This window comes from Puma concolor, chromosome B4 (genome assembly GCF_028749965.1).
Source record: "Puma concolor isolate L17-30 chromosome B4, mPumCon1.1.hap2, whole genome shotgun sequence".
NCBI classification, from domain to species: domain Eukaryota; kingdom Metazoa; phylum Chordata; class Mammalia; order Carnivora; family Felidae; genus Puma; species Puma concolor.
This window is the reverse complement of record NC_141673.1, coordinates 3,462,443-3,478,771: the sequence shown is the minus strand read 5'-3', so window position 1 is coordinate 3,478,771 and position 16,329 is coordinate 3,462,443. Positions and strand designations below refer to the sequence as shown.

Here is a 16,329-nt window from a genome sequence, read left to right as displayed (position 1 = left end):
GCCAGCAGGCCAGTGACCCCCAGGGCCAGGCCAGAAGCCCTGGCCAGCCCACCCACCTGTTCTCCCGGGCAGGGGCTGACCCAGGGTCGCGTTGGCAGAGAGGCTTGGTTCACACCCGCTCAGAAGTAAGAGGAAAAGGACAGGAGAGCCCACGGACCCGCCTGGACCCCCTCGAGCTCCACCCTCCATGGAAACTGCTGGCCCCAGCTGGCTGGGGGGCTACCAGGGTGCCCTGCCCGCCACAGCGCTGGGCTCGGCCACCGTGCGGCTTATGCTAGTGCGCGCGCACACACACTCACAGGTGTGATTTATACAGCTGTGCACACACGTGCCCTCACACATACGCCTGTGCACTCACACCCTCCCCCACCCACACTCACCCCCTCACACTCGCGACCCAGTGCTCCTGGCCTCCTCCAGGTGAACAGCCCGCGGGCTTCTTAAATTCCCTGCCTTCCTTTTCAATGCTTAGCTTAACGTGTGTTTGTCCTCCGCACACTTCAAACTCTCTAATCTCTGCTTGAAAAACGTGTATGACATGTGGGAGTGTTTGCTCCCCGAGTTCCAGCTTGGCATGTCGGTGGCCAAGTACAGAGTATTCTGGAACGGAGCCGCAGCGAGGGGACAGGGCGGGGGAGTGCTCCCCAAACCGTGACAGCAAACAAAGGGAGGCCCCGCTAGGCTCTTCCCACAGCGCTCCGCCCCAAGGCGTTCCAGAACCAGCGTCGCGGGCTCGGGTCCAGGTGTTCCTGCGCCCCCCCCCCCCGCCCCCGCCAGCCTTCCGAGGCCCCCAGCCCAGCCCTTGCCTGCACGCCGGCCTGCAGACGTCCTCCCCGGGCCTGCCTCCGCGGCCCAGCCCGAGAGCTCTGCAGTCCCCGAAGATGTGACCTTGACTCTGGCTCCCGGTTTTCCTGCTTACAGACCAGTTTTCCAGGGCTGCAGGGAAACTTCCTTCCCCAGGAGGAACAGAAGGACGGCTGGCGTGAGGGGGCCCGTCCCGCCCGCGGCCACACGGGGACTTGAGCACTCAGATCACCTGGTGGTCCCATGGGGGGGTCATCCCTGTTTTTCTTCAAGATCGTGCTATTTTTTTTTTTCAACGTTTATTTATTTTTGGGATAGAGAGAGACAGAGCATGAACGGGCGAGGGGCAGAGAGAGAGGGAGACACAGAATCGGAAACAGGCTCCAGGCTCTGAGCCATCAGCCCAGAGCCCGACGCGGGGCTCGAACTCACGGACCGCGAGATCGTGACCTGGCTGAAGTCGGATGCTTAACCGACTGCGCCACCCAGGCGCCCCTAAATACTGGTTTCTTAAGGCTGGTGGAAGAAATGACAACAAATTGCGTGGCTTGAAACAACAGAAACTTATTCTCTCGTGGTTCTGGAAGCCAGAACTGAGGTGTGGGCAGGAGGGGTTTCCTCGGAGGGTCCCAATCCTTCCAGGGCCTTCTGCCTTCCCCACTCCGGCGCTCCCGGGCTTGTGGCCATGTCCCCTCCAGTCTCTGCCTTCACATGCACATATGTCCCGTGTCCCAAATCCCCTCCTTTCTCTTACAAGGACACCAGTCACCAGATGTCAGGGGGCCCCAAATCTGGGATGGTTTCATCCTGAGAGCCTTAACTAATACATCCGGAAAGAGCTGATTTTGAAATGAGGATGCATTTCTGAGGCTCTGGACATGAATTTGGGGGGACACTACTTAACCCACCACAGCAGCCTTCTGTGTTTGTCCTAAAATTAGGGTCGTGGTAAATTTTGGCCTTGGCAACCAGCGTCCGGAGGTGACACAGCATCTGACCTATGAGGCCGCCTCGCCGGCTTCTGAGTGACATTCGGCTCTGGTTCCTCTGCGCTCAGGGGCGTTCTTCCCCAGCCTTGTCCGAAGGCCAGCGAGGGGGGGGCTCCCCACCTCCACAGCCATGCCTCGGCCCGCTCCTCTGGGCCCCAGCAACCAACCCAACCACCGCCCCACAGAGCCCACACCTCAAACCCCGTCTTCCTCTTCCCTGGTGGAGGGGCCCCCACCATCTGAACGGGAGGCAAGCCCAGGGCCCAGAGACACCCCGCCCCTCCCCCTCACCTCCATCAGTGCCCCTCCCCCTCACCTCCATCAGTGCCCCTCCCCCTCATCTCCATCAGTGCCCCCCCCCTGTCACCTCCATCAGTGCCCCTCCCCCTCACCTCCATCAGTGCCCCTCCCCCTCACCTCCATCAGTGCCCCCCTCCCCTCCATCAGTGGCCCCCCTCATCTCCATCAGTGCCCGCCCCCCCGCCCTCCCCCCCCATCACTTCAGGGAGTCCCATCCCTCACCTCCACTGCCACCTGGACCCCAGAGGTGCAGCCTCCATCCACACAACCACAGCCACCTTGCCGCAGACGCCCTGAACCCAGGCCAGCCGCCCACTGACTTGCGAACCCGCCTGTGCTCCACGTAACTCCAGAGAGAGCTTTTCAGAACGCTCCCGTTGCCAGGCGCTGGCTTAGCGGCAACGCACGGCTCCACAAAGATGCCACTCTGCCCCAAGGCCCGGCCCTCAGCCACACCTCTGCCCCCACGAACGCCCCGCTCGCGCACGCCCCACACTCCGGCCGCGTGGCCCCCCTCCTCCCAGGGCTGTTGGGGACACGACAGGTGATGCAGGTGGTCACCAACGATAACCTGGTGGTGGCCCCCTTCCTGTGGGCCTGGCCTCCAGGGGCGGCTTCCCTGTGCCCGGTTGCAGTCCTGTCCCAGCAAGCTGCACCCATTTGCCTGACCAGGTCCAGGGCACCCATGACAGACGCTAAAAGGCCCAGAAGCTTCTGGCTCCAGGCTGGCAGCGGCCGCGGGGCTGCTCGTTAGCATCTGTGTCCCCAGGCTCCAGGGCGGGACAAGGTCTCTGGAGCCAAGTCTGAGCACGTCCGGCACGCAGAGGGTGCCAGGCGCAGAGGGGGCGCCCGATGCACGCCCAGCGCGCAGCAGGGATGAGACAAATGCTCGGAAAATGAAATCGTAAAATGCCAGGATTTCCCGGGTCCAAGCCAATGATTAATGCCTGCACGGAATTATAAAAGCTACTAATTCGTGTATTTGATTCAAACGGTGTTGGGAAAATGCTGATGTAATGAACGAAGAATTACTTTTATAGTTAAACACGCGTTTTGGAGAAGAGGCCAGTGAGGACTCGGGAGTGTTGGGTGTTCAGACGGGCGAGGTGAGCCTGGGAAGCTCCTTCTGTCTGGGTTCTAGCACCTTCATTCAGGCCGAGCCCGGGTCTCCTACGGGCACTTCCCACAGCGGCCACCGCAGCTCATCTGTCTACACTGTAAGAATCTACTAACACTTTCTCTTAAACGTAGGTCCTATGCAGTGGGGTGCTGGCGAATCCTGAGAGCCGGCCCGGGTGAGGGGAGCCCCGACCTGCCCATTTCCCATTTCCACGGTGTGCACACCCCCTCGGTCAATTTCAAGCTACCACCTTGACATCACTGAGCACGAACTTGGAAGAGACGTGATAAAATCAGTTTTGTTTTTTTGAATCTATTTTCTGAGTTTTATTTACTTATTTTGAGAGAGAGAGAGAGAAAGAGAGAGCATGAGCAGGGGAGGGGCAGAGAGAGAGGGAGAGAGAATCCCAAGCAGGCTCTGCGCTGTCAGCGAGAGCCTGACGTGGGGCTCCAGCTCACGAACTATGCGATCATTTTCTGAGCTGAAATCAAGAGTTGGACGTTCAGCCAACTGAGCCACCAGGCGCCTGAGCCTCTGATTCCTAATTTTGGCTGCGGTCATGATCGCAGGGTCACGAGTTCAAGGGTCATGAGCTCTGCACTGAGGTTGGAGCCTGCTTAGGATTCTCTCTCTTTCTCTCTCTCTCTCTCTCTCTCTAACCCTCTCCCCCTCTGCCCCTCTCCTCCACCTGCATGCTCTAAGATGAAATGAAATGAAATGAAATGAAATGAAATGAAATGAAATGAAATGAAATGAAATGAAATGAAGTAATAAATAAAAATGATCTTACTTTAGGTAACTAACTCGGATCAGCCTTAGTGAGCCCCATCTCTTTACCATCTGATACAGTTCTCATTAGAAACACTATTAAAATGAAACCCACATGTTCTCAGACACACTTCCTGTCCAGAATTAACTTTATCGTTCCTTTCCTGGGAGTCCTCATTCAAGTCAAGTTCGGGCTTCTCACATCCTGACATCCTGCTCAGGGTCAGATGCTCGCTCTGGGTCATTCCGACTCTGAGGAGAATCTCCCCTCCTCCTGCCATGCACCCCCACCACCCCCTGCCACCGTGACGAGTGCCAGCCCCACCCCCACGCCAAGGATCGGGTTCACCTGGGCAAACCGATAGCCGCACTCAATAATGCATACAGTGAACCACAAGCCCCCCGCAGGTGAGGAACACAGGGCTCGGCCTCCTGGTCTTGGCCCCGGTGCAGAACCCCAAGCAGAAATTTGGGGAAGGACTCCCCTTAACAACGAAACAGAAGCTCCCCAGAGCCGAGGCCCCTCCAGCCCCCTCATGCACATGCCCGTGACCTGATGCCTGTCCTACACCAGCTTCGGGGCTGGGAGCGAGGGGACACTGCCTGCCCGCCCCCGGCCTGCAGTGTTGAGCCACAGACCCTCACTCAGTCTGTGGCTGAATCCCCAGGAGAGGCCCCAGCGGGCAAGGGCTGGAGCCAAGGGCTCGCCTGCAAGGTGACTGCGGGGAACACGGGGTTACGGAGGGCAGTGAGGCCCGGCCATCGCTGGTACTCTAATCCCCAGACATGGGGACTCTGCTTTTTTTTTTTTCTTCGTTTTTTTAAGGTTTATTTTTAAGAGAGAGAGAGAGACAGAGCACAAGCAGGGAGAGGCAGACAGAGAGGGAGGGAGGCACAGAATCGGAAGCAGGCTCCAGGCTGAGCTGTCAGCACAGAGCCCGACGCGGGGCTCGAACTTCGAGATCGTGACCCGGGCCGAAAGTCAGACTCTCAACCGACTGAGCCACCCAGGCGTCCCACATGGGGACCGTTCTAGTCACCATCTTGCAGATGAAGAAACGGAGGCCCAGCACCGTGTATAAAACATATCATTTTTTGTATGTAACAAGCAAGTTCCTTAAAGATAAGGAGAATGGAGGAAAGAGAGGACGCCTGGGTCCGGGAGCCCGTGAACTGGGCTTTGCCGGAACGACTGGGGATCGTGGCCAGAGGGGCAGCGCGACCACTAGGCTCCAGAAGGGGCCCAAGCAGAGGGACGGGAGAGCCCTGGTCCTGGCCACCGGGACGTCACGGTCGGGCAGGATGTCTGTGCAAGAGGAAGGGGTAGCCGGGCACCTCGGTGTCACTGCACAGAGAGCAGGCAGGCAAGCAGGTGGCGTCGAGGTGGGGTGTGTGTGTGCATGTGTGAGATGCGTCTGTTGTGTAGGTATGTCTCTGGGGTGTGATGTGTGTCTGGTGTGTGTGGGGGGTGGAAGCTGTGTGACGGTCGCGGCAGGAGGGGCGAGGAGGTTCGGGGCTGGAACCAGGGCGAGGCTGATGTGAATCGGCACCTCCAAGACCAAGCTTCAGAACTTGCCCCGTGGCTGCTCCGGGCGGAGACCAGAGAGGTGACGGAGCCCCAGCCAGCTGGGAGAGGGGGGCACGGCCAGACAGAGACCCTCGGACCCTCCTGGACAGGAGGGGAAGGGCACGTACAAATTTGATGACTTAAGCTGCTCAGTAAATAAAGGGACAGTTCGCTCCCTCCTCGTCCTCAGAAACAGCCAAGGGCTTTGAACTAGAAAAACCAGTATTTTCAAAGTCAGCGAGGGAAGAAGTCGGGTCTGAAGCACAAAAGACACTTTGGAGCTTGAAGTTTAGGCAGAATTAAAGATCGATAAGGCGCACGGAGGACAGGGCGTCCGGAGAGAGTGTAGGCCCCACAGTCACCAACACGGGACGGCTTCAGAGTCAGGTCCTCAGACACAAGGACACCGAACCTCAGTCCCCACCGTGGGTGTCAGGTTACTTTGCAAAGGTAAATCTTAACAAACAAGACGCGATCCAGCAGCGTGGTTCCTCGGGGGAAGCACAGAGACGGGAGACAAGGGACAGGGGACACTTGAGGGTCTCCGTCAGAAATGGTTAAACACTGGGAAAACATGCCCATTCATCCTTCCACCCACCCAGGGCCTCGGCGGCCCCTTCTACCAAACACCCCCCTCAGGAGCAACACCGCTGTCCCGGGACAGAGGCCTCCTGAGCAAGCCCCCGGCCGGTGCCTCAGTTTCCCCCGCTGCAAATCCCTCCCCGTAGGCAGGATTTCTGTGTCTTGCCCTGGAGCAACCCCTAGCACCTAGGAGGCTAGCATCAAGGTGAAATGTGCTAATTCTGCAAAGCTCTGAGCTGAGCACCTGGCAGGCCGGTACTGTGATTTCCCGGTTGTTAACTCGCTTCTTGGGACTAGGATCCCCCCTCCCCCACACTCCTTGTTTGACTTTCTCACCTCCCGGTGACTGGCTCTGCCCTGGAGCCTCCCCCTCCATGGGGCAAGGCTGCCAGAAAAGGCCTCTGCTGCCCAGACACCTGCCGCCCACCCTCTCTGACCCCCCCCTCCCCCCCGCCGGGAGGGAGGGGAAGCCGGAAGCCCAGACCTTGTCCAGGTTGGGCCTCCTCTGAGCCTTCTCGAATGACTTCATTATTGTCTTTGAAGCAATTTCCCAGAACTCCAGACACACCCATTCTTTTTTTTTTTTGAATATAAATAAAAAACGCATTCCAGCAGGAAAGGAAAACGATTCTGGCTTACCCACCTCTTTGGTTCTTCTTACCGGAGTCACCGACATGTTTGAGGGTTGAAACCCGGCTAACCGGAATAATCAGTGTGCATTCTAAACTCCCCGGGATGGAAAGGCGGCCCAGCCAGTGCCAGCCCCGAGCCACACCCGAGGACCCCTCCTTTTAGGAAAGGGGTGCTCTCCCCACCTTCCCACTCCTCACGCCCATCAGAGGGTGAAGGGCACAGAAAATAACCAGCCCTCAAGTCAGCTAACCAGTGGCCCCGAAAAGACACGTGCAGGTTCCGACTTCCAGAAGCTGTGGGCATCGGTTCATAGGGCAAAGATGCCATGGAATTAAGGGTCCTGGGATGTGAGACCCGACCCGCATCACCCGGGTGAGACCCCTGCCATCACATCTGTCCTCACGCGACAGGGGCCGGCTGTGCGAGGACGGAAGCAGAGATGGGAGCGGTGTGGCCACAAGCCCAGGGCCACCTGAGGCCACCAGGAGCTGCAGGAGACACGGAAGGGCCTTGCCAGGGTTATTTCAGACCCCAGGTAAGCCCCAGGACACTGACCCAACCCTCATCACGCCAAAGGAGACCGGCCAGATTCCGGAGCCATCTCTTCCTGGGGACAGTCGCCCACAGAAAGCCGCAGCCCTTAAATCTTTCCGCATCTCCCTGAGCCTCAGTGGACCAGGAGCTGCGCCCCCCAGCACGAGCCCGCTGTGGTGCCCCTGGCTGGCAGCGGCTGAGGACCCAGCAGGCACTAAATGAACACAGTGCGAGTAAACATCACAGGTCTCGGCTGCCAAAGCTGGTGGGAGGCCAACCAGAGGGCCCTGGACACCTGCCCGCACGTGGTGACCAGGCAGGGTCAGCTGAGCCGACCACCGGGGCCTGAGTGCCCAGGACACCACCTTGGCCCCTTCAACAGGGCACTTCCAACCCCCTGGAGCAAAGTCACGGTCCCTCCGAGCCAGGGGACAGGCCAGGGATGTGGGCTTAGAACACCGGTGGCGGCTCAGGAGGTGTCCAGGCTCCAGAATGAGGCAGAGCCTGGCAGAGGGTCCTGACCCGCACAGTCCGGCCCCCAGCCAGTCCTGATGGGACACAGACTTCACACTGCCCCGGGGCCTGAGCACAGGCTGAGAAGTCATAGTTCCCACGGTGGGGCCATCCAGGGCCCCCCCCCGTGTGCCCTTCTGGGCCTGCAGCTGCCTCTGTCTACAATGTCTCGAGAATGAGCCCCAAGATGACGTCTCAGACACAGGACTAGGATCTGGTTCTAATGACCCAGGATATCTGAGGGTAGGGGTGAGGGTGGGTGTGGGGAGGTCTCCTAGAGAGAAGACGTGCAGGTGGGGACAGGCGGGGGCCCTGTACCCCTTGGAGACAGAGGCATAGGGCCCCCCGGCCCAGGCAGAGTGGTGAGTGGGCTGGCCGTGCCACCACAGGGGGAGGGAGGGACGGAAGGAGGGGGGAGGGCTGAGGGTCTGGGCACAGTCCTGTGACCTTGGGGAAGAACCTGCTGGTGGAAGGGGAACCCGGCAGCTGCAAACCCCGAGGCTGGGAAGCGGTGTCCTCACCACCGAATCAGCTCAGAGGAAAACCGAGCCAGTTCTCAAACAGCAGCGTGTCCAAACTCAGCCAGAATGCTAACAGAAACCTCCGTCGTCCATACAAATAGCAGCTCGGCCCCCAGATGGTTCAAATTCCACTTCCTGCGTGGCACTGGAGACGTGGGGCAGTTCCTTGGGACCCGTCAATGTCCACAAAGAACATGTATTCTTTTTTTTCTCAATGTGTATTTCTTTTTGAGAGAGACAGCGACAGAACGTGAGTGGGGAGAGGCAGAGAGAGAGGGAGACACAGAATCCGACGCAGGCTCCAGGCTCCGAGCCGTCAGCTCAGAGCCCGACGCGGGGCTCAAACTCACTGACCAGGAGATCGTGACCTGAGCCGAAGCTGGTTGCCTAACAGACTGAGCCACCCAGGCACCCCAATGACTTTCACTTTGAATGATGATGACGAACTTCCTGGTTTAAGGACGAAACTCGCCTTGCTGACGATTCTTCCAAGGGGACCTCCAATCCCGTGAACCGCGGCAGGAGCTGGTAAACCTCCTCTCCCGCACGGTGTGGACGCCCCTCCCCTCACAGATGGCCGTGGAGCTGAGAACACAGAGTTTCACGCGGAGGCGCGGGGTTTCTGCTTGGGACCGTGCATCACGTTCGTGCATCCCGTGATGACGGAAATACCATGACTCTGACAGGAGAATTCAAGATAAAACGTGCAGTTGGGGTAATGTGCATTTTTTTAACAGAATCCAAGAAGTGCCAGAAGTGATTTTAAATATTTTCCATGAACAGAAAAGATGATTCGGTTTGTATACCAGAGGTTTCTCTGGCCTTGAGCTTAGGCAGATGTCCTCATCCTGGAGAGTTCCCCACAGGGGACAGGGTTCCCAGTCCAGGGGAGGCTACCACGGGAGACAGTCGGGACCCCCAGCAGGGGAGGCACAGGGAAGGCCACCACGGGGGACAGTCAGGGGCCCCAGCACAGGGAAGGCCACCACGGGGGACAGTCAGGGGCCCCATCCCTGAGGAGGCCACCATGGGGGGCAGTCAGGACCCCAGCCCAGGAGAGACTACCTTGGGGGACAGTCAGGGCCCCCAGTCCAAGGGAGGCCACCACGGGGGGCAGTCAGGTTCCCTGGAAGGCTCTCACACAGCACAAACGGGACATTCCACCCAGGGGTAGTTAGCACAAAGCTTAAACCCAGCATCACCGAGACTCCTAAGTGGCTACTGACCCAGTGATTCCCAGACTACATCTCTGCTAAGAAGCACCTATTTCGATGCTGAGGAGAACCATTTCGATGCAGGGTCCAGTAAAACAAATCGTACGCTCAAGAACAAACAGGACCCTACGAAGAAGACAGCCAGGGCGGCCAAGGTGGGGGCGCACCCTGACGGTCTAGGTCCCGGGCCACAGCCAGGCCTCCCCTCTGACAGGCAGAGTGCGGAGGAAAGCCTTCCCCCTGCCCCCCGGGCTATCAAAGTCGCTGCCTTCTCAGGAATGCACCCCGTGGGCAGACGTTCATCTGTGATGATAAATCACCTCGTTCTCCGTGACGAGAAGATGCATGTATGGGAGGAGGGGGAGGCCTGCCAGCCCGCGTTAGCACATAGCTGTGCTGTGAGAACTGGAGCTGGGCCAGCTCTCACACCAGCGGGACAGAGTCATAAATACCTTAGCGCCACCCCGTCCCCCCGAGTCCCCTCCAGCGCAGTGACAATAGCAGCAAAGGCACTGCTTTGAGCACCGAGCACCGTACAGAGGGAGCCTCCAGGACGCCTCTTCTGGCTACAGGGAGGAACAGGCCAGGCCAGTGAACCCCTGACCCCATCGTGTGTGCATGAGCACTTACTGAGCACCTTCTGTGTGCCCGGTGCTGTGGCCATCCAGTGCCGAGCAGGGGGCGGACGCAGGGAATGGGGACGAGAGGAGGGGACACGTGTGGAGGCAGGGAGGTGACATCCAGGAAGACCTGGGGGAACCTGCACTCATCACACAGTCGGTGGCTCTGCGCTCCCGCAGACACGCTGGCGGGACTGCTGTCTGTGTGGGGCCGTCCTCGGTGCATGTGGGCAGCACGTGTGGCCTCCACCCCCCGATCCCACACCCTGCTGTCCCCGGGGGCAGAATCACCCCGGTTAGAACGGCCGGGCCAGATACTGTGCTGCTCTGCACCTCGTCTCTCCGCTTACAGACGGGGCCATGTTGCTGATGTGGGGACTGGGGTAACACATGTGGAATCATCTAGAACAGCACAGCGCACCGAAGGCCAGTGAATATTAGCCCTAAGTTACCGTTGTCCTGAGAGGCAGGGAAATGAGGGGATCACACCCAAGGTGAGAGCAGAGCAACCAACACATAAACACAGCACCGAGGAAGTCGGGAAACCTTCCAGAACCTTCCAGAGCAGGGGACGGCGCTGAGGCGGATTCTGAGGGAGGTGATGGCAGCAGGCAACAGGTGCAGAAGCGAGGATTAGGAAGAAGGGGACGGCGACCTTTGGGGGGGTTTAGCCAAAACCAAACCCCGCTGTTTACGACCCAAGACACCGAGGGGCCGAGAAGAGACGTCTGCCGAGTTCTAGAGGAAATCAGGACGGCGACCATGACGCCTTCAGCCATAAGGTCCTGCTGCTCTCAGAGTGGGGTCACTTGCGGACCCCGACTACCGCCCCAGCACACAGCCCTCCATCGCTGGGGCCTCGGTCCTTCTCTCAGGCCAGCATGGATTTAAGAAAACACAGGATTGCTGCTGGGGGTGTTTTCTCCAGCACCAAATTCAGGGAGCTTCGCCTCAGATTAACTGACACCTTCCTTCACCCAGCCCATCTCCTGTCCATCGGCAGCACAGGAAGCCGGGGTCCTCCGGGGGCCTTGGGCCGCTTCCAACTTCCCCACGGCGGCCTGGGCTCGGCTTACCCAGGAGCAAGTAACAAAACCCCCTCGACGACAAGGCAGCCTTCAGCACCAGCAAATGAACGCAATTACCTCCCGCAAGAGGAGGGGGCTTCAAAGGGAGAAAGGGAGAGACGGAGGAAGGGGGACTGAGTCCAAACAATCAGTCTGGGCCTGTCTTATCTCCGAGGGAAACACAGATGAGGACTTCAGGGCCAGAGACACTCAGATGAGTCCCACGCCAATCACGGCCTCTCAGCGGATCTTCTGACACGCGGGGCCGTTTCCGGTCATTATTTCTCTAGCAATGACTCCCGTGATGAAAACGAAATCTAAGAACTTTGGAAGTCCCTTCCATGTAGCAGGTCGATCCCTCTTCAGAGAGAATCCACGGGTCCCTAGCAGCCACGGTTTACCCAGCCCAGACATGGCCCTGGGCTTACGTCCGGGACTTCTGGAACCCAGGCCTGCTGCTGTGGCCCCCGAGGCGAAGCTGGTCTCCCCGCTCACCTTAGACCCCGTCCTAGGCCTCCATCAGAGCGCAGAGGGTGCCTGAGGGACTGTCCCCTGCCAGGTCCCCACTGCCACGTGTCTTGATCAGTGAAAGGGCCAGTCACGCAGACAACCCAAGGTGCCCCACCCGACTGGGCAGGGGCAGGTCTGATGTGTGCAGTGGCCGGGCATACAGTAGGCACTCCATTAATACTCGGGGGGCAAGGGAGTAATTGAACGCCAGCTGAGTCCCTAGAGCACACCAGCCCTTTCCCAGGGTCAAGAGCCACAGCATCACCACTTGAAGTCATGGGCGGAAGCACTCCCCGTCTAGGCCACGGGCAAGGGAGGGGGGAGGGAACAGCAGCTCACGGGGGAGGCCTCCCCGTCACCAGCGCTGGCACATCTGGTCAGCCGCTTCAGGAGAAGCCGAGAGCCCAGCTCGTCACGGTGATCGGGGAAGGAGAGGTCGGGGCGCGCCGGGACCGTGTGGTGAGCGCCCACTACAATCCAGGGCAGGGAGGAGTGGGGGAGAGGGGAGCCTGGTCCAGGCCTGTGGGCACAGCCAGAGCCCCGACAACGTAGGCAGGAACTGCGGGGGCAGGGGTCTCCTGAGCCTCCCATCCGGGCCCACCACCATGCCCCAGTGTAGCCAGGAATCCAGGGTTAACACTCCGAGCCAGCGGGGCAGACCCTGCTGGAGCCCCACAAAACAGACGGACAGCCAGCCAGCCACAAAGAGGCATGGGGAGGAGGGGAGGACACAGGGCAGGCGGTCATGTGCCTTTCTTGCCACGCCATACTCCGGATCATAACCAGGCTGGGGCTCAGACACGGTAAACCCCCACCTCCTCAGGCTGCCAAACGGCCTCTCTCTGGCGCGTTTCCTCTTCTGACTCAGAGCGCCAGGCACGGCCGTCTTCCTCCCACTGTGCCCCCCACCCCGGGTTTACTCTTCCTGCTTAACACACACCGGCTAATGCCGTAAACCCCTGTGCTAAGCTCCATAAACGGTGCCACGTCCCACACAAGCAGATAATGATTTTTCGGCTGTTTATACTAAACAGGATAACCGGGGCCACAGTCCATACTGGAATCGCGAAGCTACGTCCGGTATGAATGAGGTCCCACCTAATCCTAGACGGCTTCCCCAAAACGCCAGACCGCTCTCAGGCCACCAGAAACTTGTTTTTCAAATGGGCCGTGATCTTAGGCAACACGCGATCGAAGGCCAAGGCCAGGACGTGTGCATCGTGCTGCTCTGACTACCTATTTCTAAACACCCACCGCCGGCTGCCTGGGGAGCAATTCATCTTCGCGACGAGTCAGGACGTCTCAGGGCAAGTGTGCGTTCAAGGCGGAGGAGACGTAACCTCTACAGCGACCACCGGGCGTGAAACACCAACACCGGCTCTCCAGACCCGCGTGATCAGCGGCTCATGATCTCCATCCCAGTCACACTGTTTACAGTAGCCAATTAAACCCGAAGCCCGGAATGAAGTGCCTCCAACCTGAAGCCGCCTAAGGAAGCGCGTGTCATCTCCCGCACGTGGGTTTTCAGGTGGCCCTCACGCCGTCATCGCTCTCGGAAAGAGGGCGACTCCAGTCACACGCGGTCAACAGGGACCTGCAAGGGCTCGTCAGGAAGCCTGCCTCCCGCCCGCCCGCCGGCTAAGGACATGCGGCTCCCAGCGTCACCACCAAGGCCACGGACTGGCACCGGGCAGGGGAGTGGACCGAGGGAGCCGGCGAGGGCCCCCCCGCGTGCGACCCCGCCCGGGGCCCGGGGAGCGACACGTACCTGTGAAATCCTGCAGACACTCGCAGGTGTAACCGCCCTCGCGGCTGCGACAGCGGCCGTGGGTGCCGCAGGGGCTGGAGTAGCATAGGTCGATCTCCGTCTCGCAGGAGTCGCCCGTGAAGCCGGGCGGGCAGCGGCAGCGCAGCCCGTTGATGGGGTGGATGGGCCGGAAGAGCACGGTGGTGGAGCTGATGAAGGGCGCTGAGCTGTCGAACTTGAGCACGGACACGCATTTCATGTAGTTCTCGCAGGGCTCCCGCAGGCAGATGTTGTCGTCGAAGGGCAGCACGCGCTGGGCGGACACGGCCGTCAGCAGCGTGCGGTTCAGGTAGATCTGCTCCTGCAGGTCCTCCGACGGGAAGAACTTGTCCCGGACGCCGCCGGGGAGCAGGGCCGAGAAGGTCACGTTCAGGATGTTGGAGCTGACGTCCGTGTCGTTCTGGATGTTGAAGACGAAGACGTCGTCCTTGGTGGTAGACAGCACCGTGGCCACGCCCTCCACGAAGAGGGACAGCAGCGGGGAGAGGAACTTCTCCTGCGACATGTTCTCCAGGCGGACGGTGATGCTGTTGGTCAGCATATCGTCCGTGATGATGGTGACCCGCAGGGTGCAGAGCGCGACGACACTGTGGATGCCATCTGTGGACACAAGGAGGGTCGGGGTCACTCGGGGTCCGGGTCCCCGCCAGCCCCACCCGGGCACGGCCGGCCGAAGCGAGCCCCACGCCCCGCCCCCACCGCGACCGCCGCCTTGACCCCTGCCTTCCGGGCCCCCCATTCCTCTCCCTCCACACCCGGCTTCCCAAAGCACAGCTCCTGTTGAGTCTGTCCTGCTCGAAAGAACCCTGCGGACCCCCAACCACTCAGCAGGACATCCCAGGCCCACCGCCACCTGGGTGCCCCGCCTCGCACGCTCTGCTCCAGACACGTGGGGCCACTGAGCCCCCTTCTACCACCTCTGCACCCGTCTCAGACCCCGGGAGCCCCCACTCCGATCCCACCCGCCCGCAGCCCAGCCCAGACCCCACGGCGTCCAGGATGCTGCTGTCCAGGCACGGCCTTGGTCCACGCCATGTTGAAGGGTTTTCTGTGCTGAGCTGCACCCTATTCATCCCTACGTGCCCAGCACACGGCGGACGCTCGGCAAATGCTGCTTTACAAAGACACGTACGAGACAGGGCTGCACCTCACCCGACAAGGGTCAGCCAACCATGAAACCAGCTACTTAGGATTTTGCGCGACGGGAAAGGGATGGGATGTTTTGGTTAGGCCGTTCCAAGCCCAGAATCAGGGGAGTCACCCAAGGGCTGGCCCCAGGGGCTCTCCCCAGGGTGGTTGTGGGGTGGGACCATCGGCCTTCCCGGCACCCTGACAGGTGCAAGCACCCCCACCCAGGGGGTTTTCACCTGCCTCCCAGGCCCTGCCTCAAATGTGCTATGGGACCCTGAGAAAAACCCAGCAAAGTTCACATCCCTCTGGCTCAGCTCAGATTCTGGGTCCCTGTACCTGTGCCCCCAACGAGCACACCCCCATGGGGCACAGGGCCATCTGTGCAGGCCAGTGAGCCCCTGCCAGGCAAGGACCCTCTCCCAGCCTCTCTCAGCCCACGCCTGACGGGCCTCCCCCGCCGAGGGGCAGGAGCCATGGAGGGGAGCCCTGCCCCGCTTGTCTCCAGGAAGCCGGGACCACTGAGAGGGCAGGTCAAATGACACAATCTGGAGGCCACCCTGTCGCCGTGGCCCCAGCACAGTCCCCACGGAGGCACAAAGCCTAAAACCACGGGGAACAGAGGCATCGAGGCTTCTGCACACTGGGCCTGTTTTCCTCGGGCCCTTGGGAGCCACAGGCCACTCTGGGAGGGACCCCGAGTCACAAAACCTGTCCACACAAGAAAACGTAACTGCTCCCGAGGTCACAGTGCTCCCGGGTGCTCCCTCTGACGACCACAGCAAACCTGAGATCCTGAGAAAACGGGCATCGCCCCTGGAGGGGAGCCCGGTTCACCCCAGCGAAGGCACCGCTGCTCAGCAAGCTGGGCACGGAGTGCTGTCACTGCTCCGTCCAGTCCCCGTGAAAACCCAGCAGGGCCGAAGTCGACAGTGGAAATGATACTGGCATCACCTCGGGGTGGGGAGCCCGTGAGGCGAGGGCTCGTTCTGGCTACAGCTTCAACGGAGCACAAATGGACCGGAGTCAGTGGCCAGACATGCCCGCCGGTCCCGTGCAAAGGGCCGGGGGCCAGAACAGTCAGGAGGGGTAAAGTAAGGCAAAAGAAAGTGGCAAAGCTCGTTGTGGCAGAGCACTGTCCTTTCTTCCCAACCCCACATGCAGGTCGGTCCCCCCCAAGAGGAGCATCTATTCCCCTCCCTGGACTGTGGGTTGGACCTGTAGCAGTCTGGGGTCCCCCTCCCACTGCGGTCATCCTACAATGGCCCCCTCATCATGCCACTCCCTCAGGGCCCCCAGGGGCTTCCAGAATAAAACACACACCTCTTACCCCATCTGGTGGTCCTCCGTGTCCCCATCACCCTCCACCTGCCACCCCGCTCCCTCTTCCTGCCCCAGGGCCTTTGCACACCTTGTCTTTTGCCTAGAGCACCGCCCTCCTTGTTGGCTGGGGGCGGGGGTGCTTCCTCGGCCATCCAGGCCTCAGCTGAATGTCTCTCATCACAGGGGACCTCCAAGTCCCCCATCCATGCTCTGGCACCGCCCTACTTTCCCCACCCAGAAGTGGCATAACCTGATTTTTTGCGGTTTACATCTCTCCCTCCGTGAGCCCCTGAGGACTGAGAACCTGCAGGTCTTGACCCTGCTGCACC

The 16,329-nt window shown here is 60.2% G+C and overlaps 1 protein-coding gene across 2 annotated transcripts in view; it reads right to left on the bottom strand.

Annotated features, from left to right (window-relative positions):
- Nucleotides 1–16,329, bottom strand: part of CELSR1 (cadherin EGF LAG seven-pass G-type receptor 1) — a 138,575-nt gene that overhangs the window by 70,508 nt on the left and 51,738 nt on the right. For both annotated transcript variants that reach the window (XM_086711984.1, XM_086711985.1), the window contains exon 2: nucleotides 13,511–14,149. In XM_086711984.1, the coding sequence (XP_086568110.1) occupies nucleotides 13,511–14,149 (639 nt within the window). The remainder of the gene's footprint in view (nucleotides 1–13,510; nucleotides 14,150–16,329) is intronic.